At 37.6% G+C, this 24,823-nt stretch overlaps 1 protein-coding gene across 1 annotated transcript in view; it reads right to left on the bottom strand.

The window, feature by feature from the left end:
• Nme8 (NME/NM23 family member 8) overlaps positions 1 to 24,823 on the bottom strand; it is a 73,732-nt gene that overhangs the window by 35,413 nt on the left and 13,496 nt on the right. Inside the window, exons 9-11 of the mRNA XM_046460647.2 lie at positions 17,241 to 17,333; positions 15,940 to 16,181; positions 5,261 to 5,436 (exon numbers count right to left, since the gene is read on the bottom strand). Coding sequence (XP_046316603.1) covers positions 5,261 to 5,436; positions 15,940 to 16,181; positions 17,241 to 17,333 — 511 coding nt within the window. The remainder of the gene's footprint in view (positions 1 to 5,260; positions 5,437 to 15,939; positions 16,182 to 17,240; positions 17,334 to 24,823) is intronic.

The raw sequence follows: 24,823 nt of genomic DNA, 5'->3' as shown, positions 1-24,823 counted from the left end.
AATTAGAATAAATAAATAAATTAGAGATATGAAAAATTGTGTTCTATATGAGTAATAAGAATTGTAATGCATTCCACTGTCATATATAAATTAATAAAATAAAAATTTCCTTAAAAAAACTAGAAAGGATGAGTTTCAAAGAAAGAAAAGGTAAAGGGAAAATTACAGATTTTGTGTTTCACACTCTTAGTTAATAGATAGCTACTTGCTGAAAGTAATATTAGCATTAATGTCCTATATCGGGCAATTATGGCTTATGGATAAGTGAAATGAATCATCTCCAGGATCAAAGGGACAGTATGAAAGAATTGGGAACACTCTATGATAATTGTCTGTGATAAGGCAACCGCTTTATCCAGAAAGTACATGTAATTTGAAAGTGGACTTAGATTAATTGTAAATATATATTGAAAACTACAAGGCAACCAAGATTTTTAACTAAGTATATTTGATATGTATATTATTCAGCTTGGGTTTTTCTAATAAAATACCACAGACTGGGTTAATTCCACAATAGAAATTTGTTTTTGAACAGTTCTAGAACCTGGAATCCAAGATAACAGTACCAGAAAATCAGGTTTCTGGTGAGCCCTCCCTCCCTGGCATGGAGAGAGCTACCGCTTACCTGCATCCTGGTATTTTGCAGGGAGTGAGGGTGAGCAGAAAAAATACAAGAATTCCAATGTCTCTCCTTACAATGATAAGATTCGCTATGGAGACAGTGCTGATCTATTCCTTTTCTATAAAGACCCTTTTTTTACAGCCTCAATTAATCAATTCAAATACATTCACATGGAGAAGGGATCAAGACTTAAACATGTAAACTTGGTATTAGGGATGCCCAATTCAGTTCACAGCAACATGCTGAGAGAAGAGAGAACCAGAATTTTAAAATGCTCAATTAAAACCAGAGAAGGCAGAAAAAGAGAAGATTTATAGAAGAGAAAGAAACAAAAATAATTGCAGTAAATAGAAAACAACTACAAATATGGCATATATTAATACAACTCTATTTATATTCACTTTAAGTGTGAATGGTCTTAATATGTCACTTAAAGGAGATTTTCAGAAAGTAATAAGGTAATAAATATATATTTAAATGGGTTCACAAGAAACTCTCTTTAAATATAAAGATAATTTTAAAGATATAAAGATAATTTTAAAGATATAAAGATAATTTTTAAAGTAAAGGGATAAAGAACAATATATACATACTAACACTAATTTTCTATAAAGCTGAGCAGCTATATGAATCAGACAAAAGAAAATTATTAGAGATAATAAAAGGGTCAATTATCTAAGGCATAACCATCCATAATGTATATATACCTCACGAAACAGCAATAAGCATATGAGGCCCAAATTGATAAACTGCAAGATTAATAGATAAACCCAATATTATAATTGGAGACTTCAATGCTCCTCTATCAGTAAATGATCATAGAGCAAGGAAAAAAATGTGTGAGGAGATAGTCATCAATCAACTTGATGCAACTGACATTTATAGAACACTTCATCCTATAACAGCAAAAATACATGTTCTTCTTAAGTTCACATGACACACTCACCAAGATACCCTGCATACTTAGTGATAAAATACACTTAACAATTTAGGACTAGAAATTATACAAAGTACATTTTTAGTCCACAGATTAATTAAAATGGAAATCATAGATCAATGAAACAGAATAGAAAGTTCAGAAAAAAGACCCACACTATATACTTACCTGACTTGTGACAAAGGAGCAAAGGTGAAAAATGGAAAAAGGGTAGTCTGTCTATAAATAGAGCTGGGACTATTAGATATCCACATTTAAGACATCCAATCTGGAGGTAGATCTTACTCTATTCAAAAATTAACTCAAAAAGAATGACAGACTGAAATGTAAAACAAAAGTTATGAATTTTGTTGAAGACAGCATAGAAGAAAATCTAGGGGATCTTGGATTTGGTGATGAGTTTTTAGATACAACACACACACACACACACACACACACAAAGAAAAGTTCCAAAAAGAGTAAGTTGGACTATATTAAAAACACAAACTTTCCTGTGAAAGACACTGTAGGATTCCAATGATATGACATTTTGGAAGATAAAAACTGCCAAGACAGCAAAAAGTCACAGAATCAAAAACGCAGAACATATTTGTAAACCACATATATGATCAAGAACTAGTATTCAAAATATAAAAATAAAGTTACCACTCAGTAACAAAACAAACATCACAATTAGGATATGGACAAAAGGTCCTGTGAAATAAATAGGGCAATTATCATGTCCATCACATTCATCATTTCTTTGTGGTCAAACACTCAATGTCCTCTTTTCTAGGTATTTCATAATCCCAGCAGCTCGGGAGGCTGAGGCAGGATCACAAGTTCAAAGCCAGCCTCAGCAACTTAGCAAGACACTAAGCAACTCAGTGAGACCCTGTCTCTAAATATAACACAAAAAAGGGCTGAGGATGTGGCTCAGCTTGGTGGATAAGTGTTCCTTCATTCAAGCCCTGATACCAAACAACAAACAAACAAACAAACAAAAACAAGATCTTTATCTTCTTTGGCAAAGATACAGATATGACCAGTAAGCATATGAAAAGATGCTTGGCCTCATATGTCAAGATGCTCCCTCATATTAGGGAATTGTAAATAAAAACAACAATAAGATATTATTATGTTCCTAATAATATAGATAAACTCCAAAAACTGACAATATCAAATGCTGACAAAGATGCAGAACAATAGGAACTTTTGCTCATTGATGAGGGGGAAGGAAATGGAACAATTACTGCAAAACACATTTTGGCAGTTTCTTACAAAGCTAAACATAGTTTTATACATGATGCAATAATCATGCTCCTAGCTATTTACCCAATGAAGTTGAAAGCTTGTTCTACACAAAAACCCACACATGAATGTCTAAGGCACTTTTGTTCACGATCATCAAAAAGTGGAAGCAGGCAAGTTGTCCCTTAATAAGTAATTTGATAAACACACTTTGTTACAGCCATACAGAGGAACGTTAGATACAAAACACACACACACACACACACTAAATAAATAAATAAATAAATAAATAAAAAATGAGCTATCATGCTGTCAAAAAGACCTGAAGGAACCCTAACTGCACATTGCTAAGTGAAAGAAATCAATCGGAAGAGCCTACATACTGTATGATTCCAAAGGTATTCACATTCTGGAAAGTACAAACTGTTGAGATAGAAAATAGATCAGTGATTGCCAGCGGTTGAGAGGGAAAAAGGATCAGTAGGTGAACATAGGAGTTCTAAGGCAGTAATTTCTTCTATATGATTCTGTAGTGGGGACACATGACCTTGTGTCACCTTAAAATGTACACAGCAAAAAGGGAACCTTAATGTAATCTTTGAAATTTAAGTTAATAAATTGTAACCACATGGGTTGATTAAATGTAACAATGTATAATAAGAATATAAGTTGTTAACAGGAGACATTGGGGGTGGGCACAATTATGGGAACTGCATTATGTTAACTTTTCTACAAATCTAAAACTGTTCCAAAAAATAATGTCTACTAAAAATAATATGGACATAATTTTAAAAAAAATTAAAAAGGGCAGAAAGGCAAAAATGAAAACAAAACCAAGCCTTCAAAACAAAGACAACTCCAGGCCCAGATAATTTTACTGGTATATTTTAATAAACATTTAAAGAAGATAAAAATGCTGATGCCACACTATTTCTTCCAGTAAGTGAAGAGGCGTGACTACTTCTTAGCTAATTTTATGAGGCCTGCATTACTCTGACACCAAAACCAGATAAAGACATTAAAGAGAACCACATATCTATCTTATGAATAGTGACACTAAAGCCCTCAGTTAGCGATATGATTAGCATATGTAAAACTGACTCTACCCAACAACCAAGTGGCATTTATCTGGAGAATGTAAGGCTGTTCAACACTCAAAAATTAATGTGTTAAACCTAAGAAAAAGCACACAATTACATCAATAAACAGAAAAAAAAATACTTGAGCAAATACAACATCCATTCAAGATTAAAAAAAAAATTATCCCCAAAGGAGGAAAAGGTTGAAATTTTCATAGTCTGATGAGGGCAATTGATGCATAATGTAAGAGCTGACTCCTTAAGGACCAGGTGGCTCCTATCCAGCAGCACACAGGAAGTTCGGCTGGTCCAGTGAGGCAAGCAGAGGGACTAAAAGCCCTACAGAACAGCAAGGGGATAAGTATATGGCATTGCCACTAACACAGCTGTCCACAGCAATGGTTCTCCATCAGAGAGGATCTGTCCCCCAAGGAGCATTCGACATTGTCTGGAGACATTTTGTTGTCATACCTGGGGCTTTGAGGACTGTTCCTGGCATCTGGTATCAGGAGGCTAAGGATGCCAGGGAGCACTTTACAGTACCCATGTCTCAGTTCCCAACCCACCAGAAATACCTGAAAATGTAAGTGGACCTGAGGGGAAGAAATCCCATTCTATATAAAGACCACATCATCAAAGCTCCTAGAACTGAATTTAGCAAGTCAGGGAATAAAAGATCAATATCAATTGTGTTTCTGTACACTAGTTACATACTTTGTATACCACCAGAGATATGAAAAATTGTGCTCTACATGTGTAATATAAATTGTAATGCATCCTGCTGTCATATATAACAAATTAGAATAAAAAAGAAAAAAGTTACAAATGAATTTTTAATTTATACTTCCTCTTCTTATCCTGTGGTATTTACTCTGCTATGGGATTGTAAAATGTGGTTAAAAATAACTTGTACTTAAAATGCTGGGAACTTTATTTATGCGTTTGCATTTTAATCTTCTGAATTTTAAAAATAAAGAAAAAGACTTGGTGAAATATTTTCTTCAAGTCATGCTGTTCAAACTTTGGTGTGCCTGCGTGTGTGTGTGTGTGTGTGTGTGTGTGGTGTGTGCGTGTGAGCGCGCACTAGGGATGGAATCCTAAGCAGCTTCCCACGTGCTTGGCGAGCATTCTCCCACTAAGCTACATTCCCAGCCCTCCAGTCACACTTAATTAGGGTTGACCCAAACTGAATTGAGGCATTTCAAACATGAAAGCTTCTTATCTCACCTATATAATAATTACTGCAATGGTAACATCAACCGACAAGTCATAGTTCAAAAAAATTGTTCATAAACTCTTTTAAAAATGTTTTATTCATTATCACTAAGAAATTAGCAAGTTAATATTCATCCCTCTAAAAAGTACTTAAACAGTTTATGCTTTATTTCCTACCTTTCCTTTCATGAACAAGATCTGGTCGCAGCAGTGCCATTGTCTTTCCTTCCTTCTTGCTTTTCATTAATTTAAAATCAGGAAAGAAAACATCAAGGAGCCTCGCAACATTAGTTGCATCATCTTCAATATCACAATACTGAGATATGTGTTGTTGATCCAGAAGTTCTTGTAAACTGTTGAAATACAAAACATTATTTAAGATTATTATAAACTAAATGAAGGAAGGTGGTAGAATGTAGAAAGGTCTGTAACCCCACCCTAAAAGTAGAACTCTTTGGGTATTATACAAACCCAGATTCCCAGCTGAGATCAACATCAACCCAGCCCTAAATGTGCAAGGATTTAATCACTCGAAAATACCTACTCCAAATAAAAGTCCAAAGTTCCATTTAGAGCTCGAACCCAGCACCCAGAACTTCCCAAATAGATCCGTGCACCACTTCCAACCAGGAAGAGCAGTGATCTGAGATGTCTAGCCAAAATCCCAATAGGAGGTTCCAGTTCCATCCCCCTGCCCTGGAGAACAGAGAAGCTGAGAGCCATCTCAACCAGCTATACTTCCAAACTTCTCCAGCAAGAGGAGAGACAAGATCAAAAAAGGAGGTTGGGTTTAACATCATCCAGTATTGGCTCTCACAAAGAGGCACACAGCCCAAGAAATAAAGGACTGGAAGACAGACAGTCTGGAATAGGATGTAGATACTCAACTTCAGCTACTTTAGCGGAAAAGTTTACACATTTTTAATTAAGAATTTTTCTTTAATCTTTTCCTTTTATTATTAATTATCATTATTAATATTTTGATTGTTCTGACTTATTTGCTGATAGATTCAAGTATATACAATATACATGTGTATACTTTTTTCTTTTCCCGTTTTCTATTTTATCATTTCTTTTCCTTTTATTAACCTTTTGCTATTTCATTGTATTTGGTGTTTTGTTTTGAGGTAATTTGGGTTGAAATGGGGGGGGGGCAATGACGTTCTTCTGCTCTTCTCGTTTCTTTGCTTTATTATGCCTCTTCTCCTCACCTCTCCCTCTAATAGCAATATAACTTTTCTCTCTACTATTTCTCACTTCTTCCCTTTTTAGGGCCTCAGGCACTCCCTTGCTTCCACTTCCTGTCCTCCCACCCTTTGAATATTTCAACCTTCTAGTTGACTTCATTTCCCAACTTCTTTACTCCTAGTGAACTATATTTTTAACATTGTTACGGTTTGGGTGTCAAGTATTCCCTAAACTAATGTGTGAGACGATGTAGGAATGTTCAGAGGTGAAATGATTGGGTTGTAAGAGCCTTACCCCAATCAGTGATTTGATCTCCATATGGGAATAACTGAGTAGTAACCAAAGGCAGGTAGGGTTGTGGCTGGAGGAGGTGGGTCACTGGAAGCATGCCTTTGGGATATGCATTTGGTGAGCTGAGCTTAGACTCTCTGCTTCCTAATCATCATGTGAGCTGCTCCCCTCTGCCACACTCTTCCACCATGAATGATGTTCTGCCTCACCATAAGCCCCAAGGAATGGAGCCAGCCGTCTATGGACTGGGAACTTTGAAACCGTGAGCCCCAAAATAAACTAAAATTTTCTCGTCAGGTCTTTTAGTCACAGCAGCAAAAAAGATGACTAAAGCAAACATCCTTTAAATCCATATGATTTATCCCTTTGGAGAATGGAATAACATCTTCAGAGGAAGCCACATGTTTTTTTCCTATCATAGCAGCTTCCCAAGAGTGAATAATAACAGAACCAGCAAATTGAATCCACAAAGTGGAGAAGAGCAAAGAACTCTTTCACTGGAAACCTGTGATCTAAGTTCTGGGATGAGGAGCCTGTCTCCTGGTTGACCCTTGGGAGATGCAGGTTGTATAAGCAAAAATAACTAAAATGGTTTCAGCACCATTATGGAAGCACAGATATTGGGGTTGGAAGCAAACCTCACATGAATCAGCAAGCTTTCCTTTATTCCACAGCGGGAGTCAATCAGTCAAGCTCTGGAGAGGTACACTTTCTAGATAGAAAATGACAGTCAGTTATAGAGGGGCTCTGAATTTTATAGGTTACAATGAGAGTGAATTAATCATTGTAGACTGAAGCAGAATATGTTGGTTTGGATAGTCAGGGAAAAAAAAAAACTGTAAAAAGTCCAAAACGTATTGTTACTGGAAAGGGATGAAAGCTCAGAAATTGTTTATCTTCTTCCTCTGGGACCCACTGTTACCCAGAGCTTCACTATTTGCTTTTCTCCTTCCAGAACTCATCCGCCATGAGAAAGGGCATTTCGGTATCCCCCTCCTCCCTTCAGGACCCATTGTGGTTGGGAAAGGATGAATGTTTGCTTTTGGTAGAGATGCTCAGGAAGGGATGAAAGTTTGCTTCCTTCACCTCTCACCTCCCACCCTAGTGGGGGGCATTGTTACTGGGAAAGGATTTACTGGGATTGACTTCTTTCTCCCTCTTCTTCCAGGACAGTTTTGTGGGGGGTGTCATTTCCCTGTCCTGAGGTTGTCATTTTCCATATCCTTCAGGTTGGGGGATAAGAACTGAGAACAATTAAAAGTAGACCAACTTTGGTGAGCCCTGAGTCATCTCTTACAAGTCTAAAAAGCACTGGAGGCTAGGCTGACACATTCCAGTCCATTCCAGTCTCCTCTCCTCAGAACTTGCTTTGTGACTCCCAGAAACACGAGGGCATCAGGGCCCTCCAGCCAAGAAGGGAGTGAAACCCTTCAGTGAAACTCTGCTTACATTTCTCCAACAATTTCGACTGCTTAAGATCAGATCTACGAATAAACAGATGGCATAGTAATTGACACCCCCAAAATAAAACACATCATTTTAAAAACCTGACCAAGAAACGTGCATACACACATACATAAATCAACTCCCAGAAAATGGTGGGGGGCGGGGGCAGGAAATTAGTCCGCACTGCTCCACAGCCCAGAATGGAAGCAGTGGGAAATGAGTGACCAAAGAACCAAATATAGTTTAAAAATAATTTTTCCTTTCCATATTATCGAATTGCCTAACCAGTTCAAGAAAATCACTCCAATTTACCTCAGATTAGTGGACTGCTGAAGAACATTGTTAATGAGCTTTTGAAAAAAAATATATTTATTAGTATAAGGCATTGTTCCGAAGTGGCTGTAATTACTGGGATTAATCTCTTCTCAATGTGGTGTTAGAAACCAGACATAGTAGCAAGCTCAAATTGAGTGAAACGGTTGACAGGAAAAGGGAAGAACTGTGGAATGAAAATGCCCAAATAATGCTACGTGCATATATGAGTATACCACAGTGAACCCGTCTTTATATTTATCTATAAAGCACCAATTTAAAAATAAATAAATAGAAGGAAAACCAGTAGAATAGAGGAAGTAGAGAAGGAGAGGGGAAAAGGAAGTACTAGGGACTGATGTGGAGCAAATTATATTCCATGATTATGTCAAAATGAGCCCCACTATTATTTATAACTATAATGCACTAATAAAACCATTTAAAACTATTGTTTAGAAATTACTTTTAAACTTAAAAAGTTAGAGTTCAAAAACCTTGCCAAAACTAAATGAAATTAAATAAAACAAAAATTGAATTTCATGTCAAAATAAGTTCTTTCCCTATTATATCCAAAAATATGGTATTTGTTCAACTTTTGATTGAATTACTCCAAAAACCAGTTATAAAAACATCGTCTGTCTTTGACTTTATGAGATGATAAGCATGGCTCAAGATAAAATGTTAAGAAAAAAATTATATAAAAAACATTTAAAAATTCTTTTTTGAAGAGCTTTCCAGATAGTTTCTACTTTTCCTTTTAAGTTTGTCTTTGAAACAGGGGTTTTTAAAAAATATTTATTCTTAAGTTTTAGGTGGACCTAATATCTTTATTTTACATTTATATGGTGCTGAGGATCGAACCCAGTGCCTCCTGCATGCTAGGCGAGCACTCTACCACTGAACCACAACCCTAGCCCCAAAACAAAGGTTATTTAGAAACAAGATTTATACTTTCAAATAGACATTTTTGGTCATTTTTCCATTGTTTATTTCCAATTTCAATAGGTTATGATCAGCTAGAATGTATGGTAGAAATTAAAAATAATTTTTTTTCTTAAAATTTTCTTTGTGAACAGAGAAAATTTATTTGAGGTAGGTAAGGTTATTCTATTTCACATTCCATGTACTAAAGATCCTCTATTGTATATTGCTTGTAGAGTGTGTGTTATTTGTTCTCTGTCATTACCTGTTTCCATCTACTAGCAGGTGTTTTTATCAAGTTCTCCTTACTTTTCTGCTACTTTTTTTCTTATATACTTAGTAGTTATGTTGGCTGAACTAAATTGTTTTGATTACTATATCTTCACCAATTTTGTCTTCTCCATCATGTTATTTTTTTTAAACAAGTTGAAGCACTTTTAAGGATCAACTTTAAAATTATTCCTGGCAATTTTATTACATCCTTTTATGTTCATTTTCCTTTATGTTCCTTCTAAATAGAACATAGATAGATGAGTGAGGTTGTTTACATTTTTAATTTTGAAAAAATTCAAATTGATCAAAAAGTATAGAACAATGAACTTGCATTTATACTCAGTGTCTTATTCACCAACTGTTAACCTTTGCCACATCTGTTGTCTCTTTCCTTTCCCCATCCCAGCCAGCTGTGTGTGTCTGCAGTCCAGGGACTGGTTGTGACTGTGAGGTTTGCAGAGCCTTTGAGAGCAAGCTGCAGGTTCTCTAACCAAATACTTCAGGGAATTTATCACTGATATAAATCCATTATCTCACAAGCAGAACATATTCAAGTTTCATTAATTCCCCAATTTACTGCCTTAATGATAATAATTGTTTTTCTACTCCAGAATCATGCATTGTATGTAGCTATCCTATCTCCTTCTTCTCCTTTAATCTTGAACAATGCCTCAGCCTTTTTTGTTTCATGATATTGACATTTTGAAGAGTCCAGGCCTGTCCTTCCTTTTGTATGGCTTCAAACTATAGGATGACCCAGTAGTTTGCAATTATATTCAGGTTATGAGTATCTAGCAGGGGTGCATCCCAAGTGATCCTGTGACCTTCCTTGTGCATCACAATAGGTATTACATGATGTTAGTTTTTACCATCATTGGTGATATTTGCATGGTTAATATGGTCCCACCAACCCCTGAAGCTACAATTTCCTCTTTTAATTAATAAGTAATCTATGAGGATAATATATGAAACTATGCATATAGTTTTTTACAATTGCTTAATACCCACTGATGATTCTTATCTGTATCATTATCAGGGTAGTTTATAATTTATCTCTTATCTATTTACCTTAGCCTGGTTATCTCTGTACTAAATGGAAGAATTAACCTTTTCATATTTAGTATAATAGCTCTAGTCTGGACTTCACTCCTTCCATATTACTTTATATGCACTGTTTATTTTGAATATTAGTTTGTTTTTCTTTCCCTTATTTTGCTGGTCTGATCAAGTTGCTACTCATTCTGCTATTCAAGTCTTTCCCTTGTTAACATGGAAGTTGTGTAGTTATCCAAAGCACTAATGCCAGCCATCTTTTTCCTGTTCCCAACATCAGATACATACATTCTGAATATGTCTTGCCTCTGGCACACCATTTCCCACCTTTCACACTCCATTCATGCCCCTTTCTGCAACATGCCCTTACAACATGCTCAGCTGCCTTCTTTATCTCCTCCTTCCTCTGCCCTCTGAGACCTTTGAACCATCTGGCCACACACACCCAGCAACTTTCTAGGTTTTGTTGAGATAATTTAGAATCTGTCAGCACACATCTACCTCAAGAGTCCTTTATTAGCGCTTATATAATTGAGAATTATGCATTGCGTGTATTCAGTGTGTGTGCATATAGATTCCAGGGTTTACTAACAACTGATTCTTTTTCCCTATAGTTTTTGTTTGACTAAGTCTCCAAATATCTTCCATGAGAGCAATATGTAACTTTGCTGTACAGGCAACTTGTTGAATGAAGAGGTTGTAGTCTTTTTCTTAGTATTCTGATGACAAGTTCCATGTCAGTCAGTTATTTCTCCCTTATAAGTAGCTTCTTCTCAGTTGCTGCCAATTGTGGAATTGGTGGAAGGAAGTCTCTGAAAGTCCAAGGGAAAATGCAAGCCAATAATAAAACAGGCTAAAAGCCAGGCTTCTTTTATCACACCATGCACCTTAATTCTAACCATGTTAGTAATAAAATACTCCTAACAAAAGAAAAATCTTTTATCTGTATCCTCAATAATTCCTATAGTTTGTGTTGAATTTTAATAATATATATTTACCCTTCAAGTTTGCACTTTTTTATGACTATCTTTTAATTAAAAACATGTCCTCTAATGGGGCCAGGAGTTATAACTCAATAGTTATCTCATGCATGAGGCCCTGGATTAGAAGGCAGCACTGAAAAAACTAAAATCTTGTACATTGTATTTCACGTGGAAATATCAACCTCAGTAACAAACCTGTGGGCCGTATTTCCATTTCTGGAATTATTCCAAAGTGGGACTTTTACATATCTCTTTCTATTAAATATGACTACAAAGTTCAATATTAATAAAATCATTAACACATCTTCAAAAACTGATGTGATGCTTTTTAAAAACAAAAACTCATTCCTGTGGTAGATATAATTTTTTATTTTAAAAACATCATTAAATAAATCTAAGCAATATTAATCCATCACTTTTTTCACTTTAGACACTGTAATATTGATTTTTATTTTTTATTTATATGCTCATCTATACATATTCCATAAAAAGACCTTTTAATGTCTATCTTTATTTTCTAGCATTGCTGATGACTTATTCAATAATTAGTAGTTAAAAATATTTTTGTCATACATAGGAGGGGAATGTGAAGAAAATGACCTGCTCCCGATTTTAAACATAAAATATACTACCGGGTGCTTTATTCTGTCTCAAAATAGTGTGCACAGTTTCTTCCCACGATATTCCTGTATTTGTGTTTATTCATTGCAGGGCATGTTTTTTTTCTATTATTTGTTGAATTACAGCGTGTCCATCTGTTCTTTCTTCTCTGCATAAAATTTCTCTTATTAGCATATTGGTTCCTCAGGATATTCTCCACATTGCTTATTTCTGCTCTCATGTTTTCAGTTTAGTATTTCTTCTTTCTCTTTGTACTTTGAGCTATTTCTTGTATCTGATTCTCATGTCATGAATTCAAGTCTCAGATAACTATCACACCTTCTGATTCTCCACTGAATTTATAGTTCAACTCAGGATTTTTTATCATTTAAATGTGAAGTCTTTTTTAGATCTCAAGCACTATTATTATTATTCTATATTTTTAAATGACTTTTCTGCCACTAGTAGGTCCTTTCCCTGAGTTTCAGGTATGAGTTGTATGTAGCTCTTCCTTTCTCCGGCTGCTGGGCTTCCGTAGGTTGCTGTCATTTCTCTTGATTGGATCACTGCGACATAGGTCTGGTTTGTGGTGTGTTAGAGTGGTGGAGGATTTACAGCAAAGGAGTCTCTAGGCCACAAGCCTGTGCTATAGAAGCCAGAAGGCTGTCATGCTCCTGTAAGAACAATTAGAGAAGAGAGTCCCCTTGGATTTCAAGGGCAGGGAATTCAATAATTCTAACAGCTCCATCATGTGTCCTTTCGGGGCTCAGGAAGAGCCTGTGAAGTCCAATATCACCCTTCCTTGAGTCTGTTTATTTTTCTCAAGGCCTGATGCTGTCTCCAGGTTCCTGCTTCCTGAGTCTTAGTTCAGGCATTGCCCAAGCCCTCACTGGAGACCACCACACCATCCTCACTTTCTCTCTAATTGAGAGCCTAAGCAGAATTCCAGGACTCATCAGCAGCCAGCTGCTCATTAGTGCAATTCCATTTGATTCCAGAGACTGAAGAAAGTTGTGGCAACGGGAGTGGAGAGTCAGGGTACAGAATGTGGAATACCCTCATCCCAGAAACATGTTAGAGATTGCTTTAGGAAAGGTGTCTATTACCTTAATTAAAATAAGAATTTCACTAAAGAAAAAAAATCAAGCTCTCTATAGCTATAACATGTATAAGAACAAATAGAGAACTCACCAAGAATAGAAGAGACACCTTCTATGGACAGAGAAATATAATCGAGTTGGTTCCTGACAAAGGATGATTCAACTTATGGTTTTTTTCTGACTTTATGAAAGAAACTGATGTACATTTCATAGAAACAACATTTTTCATTTTGAATTGTGATCTTTTCCCAGCCAGCAATATGCAGTAGGATCGCTCTTGAAGCTGAGCAGCAGCAGTGAGCTCTAAGATCACCAGGAAATACTGATCCTCCACAGTGGGCTGCATGGCTTATCCTGTGACTATGAGTAGCTTAGGTGTGTTAAATGCATTTCTACTTATAATACTTTCAACTTATGATGAGTTTATTGGGATACAACTGGACAGTACATCAAAGAACATCTACATATTATCGTAGATAGGAAATGTCACCTACACTCGATTTAAAGATTTAAAGATGAAAGGGACCTCAGGGGTCATCTAATTATTCTCCATTTTTTACCTCCAGGACATAACATATAGTAGGAAGTTAATAAATATCAGATAAATGAATGGATGCGTGAAAACTCTGCCAGTAACTACTTGTGTGACTCCGGGAAGTGTGACTAACAGAACCACATCTTCCTCATCTATAGGAAGACATGTACATAGGTAGTGTAAATCATGTGTAAAAAGCCCTCCAGGGGGAATCTGAAATGTGGGTGCCCATTCTGTGTGCTTCCCGTTCTCCCTCCCTCCCCTTTCAGCCAGCCATTATAGCAGGCACTACATCATTGGCATGGAGGATGTTTTCCCATAACATATGGTGTCACAAACTGTGTTTGTCTATGCAGGAATAACCAACCTGGCATAGCCCTTGGCCTCTGCTGCCCTGGCTGTCCTGGACATAGCTCATGTTCATGGAGTGGATCATCAATCATTCCCAGTCTGATTGTGCTGCTTTTAACTTCCCTTCTGCCTCCCCCTGCATCCCCATTATTCAAAGAGGAGCATGAGGAGGCTCTTAGATGGGGAAGAAAACAGTAAAAAGTAAAAGTGAACAAATGTGCAAATTACTTATGAGAGGTATTTGTCCTTAATCTGTTAGGTTCTGGGTCTACTTAAAAGATGTCAGATGGGAGCTTGGCAAAGCGGCCACACCTGTAATTCCTTTGACTCAGGAGGACTGAGGCAGGGGGATAGCAAGTTGGAGGCCTCCTCAGCAACTTATCAAGAGTCTGTCTCACCATAAAAAATAAAAAGGGCTGGTGATGTAGTTCAGTGGTAAAGTGCTCCTGGGTTCAAGTATTTAAAAAAAAATGGTATAAGAAGGAAGTGACATCACCTATTAGGCCCTTCCTCCAGAACAAGCTGTGGAAACCAGAATAAGTACGAGACAAGCATGCTCCACACCATCCCATGCTCCCTACTTGTGGCTATTGCTCAAGGTACCACAGGCCAAAGGCAAATAGGATCCCTAAGTTTAGTAAGAAAATACTGCAGACTTTTCTGAAGCAAGATTATACAAACCTCATTCCACTCTCATCCTGCCAATTAAAATGCTGACTTTGTGCTATTATGTGGGGGTTGAACAATTGGAGACAATTGTTTCTCCAAGTCTGATGTAATGGAAACTTATTACAGGGGAAGAGTACCAATGAAATGTGGACTTGTACCAAGTGCATGGAGCGTTTTTCAAGATGCTAGTTTGTGAATGGCTCAAAAATTCTGGTATAAAATCCAGTATATTTTCAAGCCTATTACTCCCAACCAAAATCTTCCCTTATTTACCCTGAAAAAAAAAACAGAAAATAACCACTACCATTTACAAAGTCCTTTGTCAGCTGTTGATTTATCTTATCAGCCCCTCTATCCTGCTAAAAACTTAGAAGTAATGATATTGGAAATTTCCCCTATCTAAAAAGTATAACACTGATGGGAACCAGCAGATGTAGCTACTCAAGAAAAGCTACCACAGATCATTATTAAGACAACAAGGAAAGTTCTGGAGATTCTTGAGCAGAAAATGCAATTAAGTGGGCTGCTGAGCAGCAGGGAGACACACCCCATGAAGCTTCAAGAATCAGATACTCTATATACGTTCCTGTTCACCCCACTTTCTTTTAGGCATAGCTTTCACAACTGTTAAATGCTAGATTCTCTGAGTCTTCACAAGAGCAAAAGGTACACACACAGCATATAAAACCAGTATTCTGAAAACCTTTTATATTCACTTTCAAAAATTTTTAAATTCACTGACAAAAATGTACAACCATTTTGTTGTCAGCAATTTATAACCAGCCTTAAATAAAACAGCATGCCTGATGTCTTCAGGGATCAGGGAAGGTGGAAGGGGAATGTGGAGAGATGGAGAGAATACAGGGTTGGGAGGGATTATGCACGATGTCAGGCTGGCCATGATGTCAGGCTGGCCACGATGTCAGGCTGATGTTTCCCAGGTTTAGAAAAACAAGCTGGAATAATTCTTCCTTTTCTAATGTTCTTGGCGTAAACATTAAACATTTTAGGCTGACTGGAAGAAAGCCTGTGGCTTCAAAATAAAAACATTTGCCCTTAAGTTTTGAGATTTTGGACATTACACTTTTATTATTTAATGACAAAAATAAATGATAATTTAATTGTCTTTGCTACCTGTCCTGCTTCTTCATTGTGACCAATGTGTCCAATGTGTCATTAACTTCAGCCTTGGGTAGCTTCTTCATTGTGGCCAATGTGTCATTAACTTCAGCCTCGGGTAGATCTTCAGGTGGTTCGTTAGATTCTATATCCAGCTGAGCTTCTTCTAGGGAATCTGGTTTTTCATTTCCTGGAGATACAACTAGCACATAGCTTAATCCAGTTGTCATTAAAGACACAAAATCTTCAAAGTCAGGCTACAAAATAAAATGATAAAAATAAAATAATTCAGCCTCCTGAAATAGGTAGAGTAAAATGGCAGCCATGAAGACCAATGGAATCTTCTCCTTCATGATCACTGAGCGTGGGAATAAAATAAAAATCCACAGCTAGCAGGAATTGACTATAAAGGCAGTCTAACAATTATTTTCAAACTTTAGGATGTTTCTAAGTCATGTGCAGGGATTATTAAAGCACAGCATTCTGGAACTCAATCCCAGTGGTTTTGATTCAGTAGCCTGCTGGTGAAATTCATGAATTGAATTTACTCAATAGTTCACAGTTGCTACTGATACAGCTGCTTCAACCCTTTCATTTTATAAATCTTTATACATGTGGAACCAGGAGGGGTGGTTCTTCAAATTGCAGCCAGTTCTGCAAGTTGCTATCAGATGGAATTTTCTGTGATGAGGAACATGTTCTTCTGCACTCTCCAACAGAGTAGCTGCATGTGGCTACTGAGCACTTGACATGTGATTAGTGCAACTGAGTCTCTGAATTTTTAACATTATTTACTTTTAATGAATTTAAATTCAAATGACCACAGTTGTCTAGCACCCACCATATTGGACAGTGGGTTTCTAGAAGATAGGTCTCCTGACTTTTAAGCCAGTGCACTTTCCAATATTTTCCAGCACTGTTTTCATCATATTTGTCTAGGCAAAAGATAATCTAAATGAACACAACCTGCAAGAAATAACTTTAGGTAAAGAATGGTTTAAAACCATTCCTGTGGAGCTGAAGTTGAGGAGATTCTTCACTGGAGGTACACGTCCAGAGGACATAATAAAAAAGAGATATTCATTCCAAGGAAACAACCAGACCATTTTGCTTTCCTGGAGTATAACTATATCTATCTTTGAAGAGATTTCCCCAAAGCCACTGTCTTTGGCCTGACCAAGATATGGACACTATCAAGGACACCTGCAGCTTAGTTGACTAGACCTACCCATTTGCTTTTCTATAATGAAGTTCATAGGAATCACTGTATTTGAATGTATTTAAATACAAAGTGGCTTTTTTAGAAAATTTCTTACCTCGTCTTCTATTTGACCGTAGAAGTCCCTCACTTGTCCTTCAGTGAGCATCATTGCTTCCTCTACTTCTATGACATATCCCTCCTTGATAATCTTCAATGAAATAGAGCAGAACAAGGCATGATGCAGATTATAGGTAAATCAAGTTAAGGACATTTACTTCCTGGGTTTGAAGCACCCAGATTTTAATGCATTTCATGTAAAGACCTTAGCAACATCCATAGGGCTCTAGGTTTGAAGTGGCTCTGAAATATATGAGAAGGTTCTTTTTTGCCTCCTAGATATCTAAGTTTTCAAAGCCTGAACCAGGACTGCAAAATATTTCCATTAAAATGAAACTGGCTCAAAGGATCATGAGTTCAAAGCCAGCCTCATCAATTTAGTGAGGTTCTAAGCAATTTAGCAAGACTATGTCTCTTAATAAATTTAAAAAAGGGGAAGGATGCTGGGGATGTTGCTCAGTGATTAGGTACCCCTGAGTTCAATCTCTAGTATGAAAATGGGGGAGGGGAGGGAGAGAACTGCCTCAAAATGTAAAAAAAAAAAAAAGACTTAATTTCAAGTGACAACATTACAGCTTTCTGGATCACTCATAAAAACATACTTACAAGCACTTCTTGAGCATATTCAAAGTTGTTTGAACTTTATATCTTAATTTTTGAAGGTCATAACTCCTAATCTGTTTTTAGACAACATACTCTTTGGCAACAAAAATATCTATGATATTAGGAATTAAGAATTACCATGTTTTACTTGTTTGAGTAAAAATTTTATTTGATGACAAAATTTGATTTTCATGTCATTCACATGTGATAAAATGTAACAAAGAAAAGCTTTGAGGCAAATATGACAAGCCCAATGAGTCCCACGTGATCAAATAAAATTGCATTAATTGTTACCAATAATGTCACCTCAATTTTATTTGGGAACATCCAGGACCAGGTGCATCCTGCTTCAGTTACGGACATAAAAATACTACTGGTTCCATTATCTTCGTTGACACTGTAGAATGTTACTTACATCTTAGTGACCCCCTCTTCGTTGACTCCCATTTAAAAACTGAAATAATGTTTTGTCAAGTCACATAGTAACTGACAACAGAAAATTGAATCCAAGCAACATTTAGGCTTGATAAAATGTCCCTTACTATAGTTTTAAACTGTTGCATGTTCATTTGCTTTTATTCAAAGTATTCCTTACATTTTTTTTTCTGTCCTGTTACATAGCTTTCACTGTACTGAAGAGAGGAGGGGTTTTTTAGCAGACATTTATTACATCTCTGAAATATGTTCATCATGCCAGAAACAAAAAATTCAGACATAATAATAACTAATAAGACTGCCTTAACTGAAAGAACCAGGCAGTTTTGGAAATCTTCACAATGGTAGCTATTAAAATATAAGGAACAGTAAACCATTGATATGAGATACTATTTTTGAAACACTTGATGAAGAACAGCTAATGTATAAAGGAATAGGGTAGTTAGGTGCCACTCCAGTCCCCCACATACATACCAAAATCTGGAGAAAAAGTGCTCACCTTAGAGAGTGCTATTAATTAAATTGATATAAAAATGGAACAAATAGTAAATGTCCTGTCACCTGCATGATAGGAAGTTCATCAAGAAATGTCCAATCCCACCTTACATAACTCCCCATGTGACCTCTTCTATTGCACATGCAAACTTTCCTTCAAATTGCAATATAATTTTGTTGCCCTTATTCAGGGCTCAGGAAACCACAGGCTGCTGTCAAAATATAGCCCATTGGCCGCCGCCCGTGCTTGCAAGGTAAACAGACCTGTGACAGACTGGCGGGTCAGGCCCAGTGGCCTGCCAGTGTAATACACACGTCACCCCAACTGGAGTAGGGGCAGAGCAGATCCTTCTCCCACGCCCGGATCAGGCCCTGCCGGTGTGGTGGCCACGTGACCCCAATTGGAGTGGGGGCGGAGTGGAACCGCCACCGATGCCTGCAAGGTGAGCAGACCTGTGACCAACCTGCAGATCAGGCCCAGGGGTCCACAGGCGTGGTAGGAGGGGCAGGGCAGATCCGCCGCCTGCGCCTCCAAGATAGGCAGACCTGCGACAGACCGGCGGATCAGGCCCAGGAGCCTGCCGGCGTGGTACACACACCACCCTAATTGGAGTAGGGGAAGAGCAGAGTAGCCGCCCGTGCCAGGAACAGGCCCAGCGACCTACAGGCGGGGTAGTCACGACACCCCAATTGGAGTAGGGGCAGAGCAGAGCCGCCACCCGTGCCCGAAAGGTGGGCAGATCTGCGACCGACCAGCGGGACAGGCCCAGTGGCCTGCCGGTACGACAGACACGTCACCCCATTTGGAGTAGGGGCAGAGTAGAGCCGCTGCCCGCGCCTGCAGGGTAGGCAAACCTGCAACCGACCGGCGGATCAGGCCCGGTGGCCTGCCGGCGTGGTACACTCGTCACCCCAATTGGAGTAGGGGCAGAACAGAGCCACCGCCAGCGCCCAGAACAGGCCCAGTGACCTGCCGGCGTGGTAGCCACAACACCCCAATTGGAATAAGGAGAGAGCAGAGCCACCGCCCGAGCCTGCAGGAAAGATACGCAAGCAGTATGAAAAGACAAGGAAAGAAAGTACCACAAGCAATGCAGGTCAACGCAACTTTAGAAGAGGTAACAGCTGTAGCAGATGGAATGTCAGATAAAGAATTCAGGATATACATGCTTCAGATGATCTGGAGTATCAAGGAAGACATTAGACAGCAAAATCAGACAATGAAAGATCACTTCGACAATGAATTACGCAAACAAATCCAGGAAGCAAAGGATCAACTATACAGGGAGATAGAGGTTATAAAAAACAAACAACCAGAAATCCTAGAAATGCAGGAAGCAATAAACCAACTTAAAAACTCAATGGAGAATACTACCAGCAGAGTAGAACACTTAGAAGATAGAACATCAGACAATGAAGACAAAGTATTTCAACTGGAAAAGAACATAGACAGCTCAGCAAGACTGTTAAGAAACCATGAGCAGAACATCCAAGAAATATGGGATAACATTAAGAGACCAAACTTAAGAGTCATTGGGATACAGGAAGGTACAGAGCTCCAAACCAAAGGAATGAGCAGTCTATTCAATGAAATAATACGAGAAAACTTCCCAGACTTGAAGAATGAGACAGAATCCCAAATCCTAGAAGCCTACAGGACGCCGAATGTGCAAAATCATAAGAGATCCACACCTAGACACATTATAATGAAGATGCCCAACATACAGAATAAGGAGAGAATTTTAAAAGCTACAAGAGAAAGGAAGCAGATTACATTTAGGGGTAAACCAATCAGGATAACAGCTGATCTTTCAACACAGACTCTGAAAGCTAGAAGATCCTGGAATAACATATTTCAAACACTGAAAGAAAATGGGTTCCAACCAAGAATTGTGTATCCAGCAAAATTAAGCTTCAGGATGGAAGATGAAATTAAAACCTTCCACGAAAAACAAAAGTTTAAAGAATTCGCAGCTAGAAAACCATGTCTTCAAAACATCCTCGCCAAAACATTACAGGAAGAGGAAATGGAAAATAACAATGAAAGCAAACAGTGGGAGGTAGGACAGTAAAGGGGGGGAAAATAATCAAAGAGGAAAACAAACCATGTTTAGTAACAGAAATAAACAAATATGGCTGGAACAACAACCCATATCTCAATAATAACCCTAAATGTTAATGGCTTAAACTCACCAATTAAGAGACACAGGCTAGTAGAATGGATCACAAAACAAGACCCAACAATATGCTGCCTACAGGAGACGCATTTGATAGGAAAAGACATACATAGGCTGAAGGTGAAAGGTTGGGAAAAATCATGTCACTCATATGGACTTCGGAAACAAGCAGGAGTGTCCATACTCATATCAAATAAAATAGATTTCAAGCCAAAGTTAATCAAAAGGGATAAAGAGGGACACTACATACTGCTTAAGGGAACCATACACCAACAAGACATAACAATCATAAATATTTATGCCCCAAACAATGGTGCAGCTATGTTCGTCAAACAAACTCTTCTCAAGGTCAAGAGTCTAATAGACCACCATACCATAATCATGGGAGACTTCAACACACCTCTCTCGCCACTGGACAGATCTTCCAAACAAAAGTTGAATAAGGAAACTATAGAACTCAATAACACTATTAATAACCTAGACTTAATTGACATATATAGAGTATACCACCCAACATCAAGCAGTTATACTTTTTTCTCAGCAGCACATGGATCCTTCTCAAAAATAGATCATATATTATGTCACAGGGCAACTCTTAGACAATATAAAGGAGTAGAGATAATACCATGCATCTTATCTGATCATAATGGAATGAAACTGAAAATCAACGATAAAAGAAGGAAGGAAAAAGCATACATCACTTGGAGAATGAACAATAGGTTACTGAATGATCAATGGGTTATAGAAGACATCAAGGAGGAAATTAAAAAATTCTTAGAGATAAATGAAAACACAGACACAACATATCGGAATCTATGGGACACATTGAAAGCAGTTCTAAGAGGAAAATTCATTGCTTGGAGTTCATTCCTTAAAAAAAGAAAAAACCAACAAATAAATGATCTCATACTTCATCTCAAAATCCTAGAAAAAGAAGAGCAAAACAACAGCAAAAGAAGTAGAAGGCAAGAAATAATTAAAATCAGAGCTGAAATTAATGAAATCGAAACAAAAGAAACAACTGAAAAAATTGACAAAACTAAAAGTTGGTTCTTTGAAAAAATCAACAAAATCGACAGACCCTTAGCCATGCTAGCGAAGAGAAGAAGAGAGAGAACTCAAATTACTAGCATACGGGATGAAAAAGGCAACATCACAACAGACACTTCAGAAATACAGAAGATAATCAAAAATTATTTTGAATCCTTATACTCCAATAAATTAGAAGATAGTGAAGGCATAGATAAATTTCTAGAGTCATATGATCTGCCCAGATTGAGTCAGGAGGATATAGACAACCTAAACAGACCAATATCAATTGAGGAAATAGAAGAAACCATAAAAAGACTACCAACTAAGAAAAGCCCAGGACCGGATGGGTATACAGCAGAATTTTACAAAACCTTTAAAGGAGAACTAATACCAATACTTTTCAAGCTACTTCAGGAAATAGAAAAAGAGGGAGAACTTCCAAATTCATTCTATGAGGCCAACATCACCCTGATACCTAAACCAGACAAAGACACTTCAAAGAAAGAAAACTACAGACCAATATCTCTAATGAACCTAGATGCAAAAATCCTCAATAAAATTCTGGCCACTCGGATACAAAAACATATCAAAAAAATTGTGCACCATGATCAAGTAGGATTCATCCCTGGGATGCAAGGCTGGTTCAATATACGGAAATCAATAAATGTTATTCACCACATCAATAGACTTAAAAATAAGAACCATATGATCATCTCGATAGATGCGGAAAAAGCATTCAACAAAGTACAGCATCCCTTTATGTTCAAAACTCTAGAAAAACTAGGGATAACAGGAACATACCTCAATATTGTAAAAGCAATCTATGCTAAGCCTCAGGCTAGCATCATTCTGAATGGAGAAAAACTGAAGGCATTCCCTCTAAAATCTGGAACAAGACAGGGATGCCCTCTCTCTCCACTTCTGTTTAACATAGTTCTCGAAACACTGGCTAGAGCAATTAGACAGACGAAAGAAATTAAAGGCATAAAAATAGGAAAAGAAGAACTTAAATTATCACTATTTGCAGATGATATGATTCTATACCTAGCAGACCCAAAAGGCTCTACAAAGAAACTATTAGAGCTAATAAATGAATTCAGCAAAGTGGCAGGATATAAAATCAACACGCATAAATCAAAGGCATTCCTGTATATCAGCGACAAATCCTCTGAAATGGAAATGAGGACAACCACTCCATTCACAATATCTTCAAAAAAAATAAAATACTTGGGAATCAACCTAACAAAAGAGGTAAAAGACTTATACAATGAAAACTACAGAACCCTAAAGAGAGAAATAGAAGAAGATCTTAAAGATGGAAAAATATACCCTGTTCATGGATAGGCAGAACTAACATCATCAAAATGGTGATATTACCAAAAGTTCTCTATAGGTTTAATGCAATGCCAATCAAAATCCCAACGGCATTTCTTGTAGAAATAGAGAAAGCAATCATGAAATTCATATGGAAAAATAAAAGACCCAGAATAGCAAAAACAATGCTAAGCAGGAAGTGTGAATCAGGCGGTATAGCGATACCAGACTTCAAACTATACTACAGAGCAATAGTAACAAAAACAGCATGGTACTGGTACCAAAACAGGCGGGTGGACCAATGGTACAGAATAGAGGACACAGAAACCAATCCACAAAACTACAACTATCTTATATTTGATAAAGGGGCTAAAAGCATGCAATGGAGGAAGGATAGCATCTTCAACAAATGGTGCTGGGAAAACTGGAAATCCATATGCAACAAAATGAAACTGAATCCCTTTCTCTCGCCATGCACAAAAGTGAATTCAAAATGGATCAAGGAGCTTGATATCAAATCAGAGACGCGCCATCTGATAGAAGAAAAAGTTGGCTGCGATCTACATACTGTGGGGTCGGGCTCCAAATTCCTCAATAGGACACCCATAGCACAAAAGTTAATAACTAGAATCAACAAATGGGACTTACTCAAACTAAAAAGTTTTTTCTCAGCAAAAGAAACAATAAGAGAGGTAAATAGGGAGCCTACACCCTGGGAACAAATCTTTACTCCTCACACTTCAGATAGAGCCCTAATATCCAGAGTATACAAAGAACTCAAAAAATTAGACAATAAGAGAACAAACAACCCAATCAACAAATGGGCCAAGGACCTGAACAGACACTTCTCAGAGGAGGACATACAGTCAATCAACAAGTACATGAAAAAATGCTCACCATCTCTAGCAGTCAGAGAAATGCAAATCAAAACCACCCTAAGATACCATCTCACTCCAGTAAGATTGGCAGCCATTAGGAAGTCAAACAACAACAAGTGCTGGCGAGGATGTGGGGAAAAGGGTACACTTGTACATTGCTGGTGGGACTGCAGATTGGTGCAGCCAATTTGGAAAGCAGTATGGAGATTTCTTGGAAAGCTGGGAATGGAGCCACCATTTGACCCAGCTATTCCCCTTCTTGGTCTATTCCCTAAAGACCTAAAAAGAGCATTCTACAGGGACACTGCTACATCGATGTTCATAGCAGCACAATTCACAATAGCAAGACTGTGGAACCAACCTAGATGCCCTTCAATAGACGAATGGATAAAAAAATGTGGCATTTATACACAATGGAGTATTACTCTGCATTAAAAAATGACAAAATCATAGAATTTGCAGGGAAATGGATGGCACTAGAGCAGATTATGCTAAGTGAAGCTAGCCAATCCCTAAAAAACAAATGCCAAATGTCTTCTTTGATATAAGGAGAGTAACTAAGATCAGAGTAGGGACGAAGAGCAGGAGAAGAAGATTAACATTTAACAGGGATGAGAGGTGGGAGGGAAAGGGAGAGAGAAGGGAAA

Source organism: Marmota monax, unplaced genomic scaffold (assembly GCF_021218885.2).
Source record: "Marmota monax isolate L192 unplaced genomic scaffold, Marmota_monax_Labrador192_F-V1.1 WCK01_AAM20220418_F8-fsc00107, whole genome shotgun sequence".
NCBI classification, from domain to species: Eukaryota; Metazoa; Chordata; class Mammalia; order Rodentia; family Sciuridae; genus Marmota; species Marmota monax.
The sequence above is the reverse complement of the archived record's forward strand: the minus strand, read 5'-3'. Positions and strand labels throughout refer to the sequence as shown.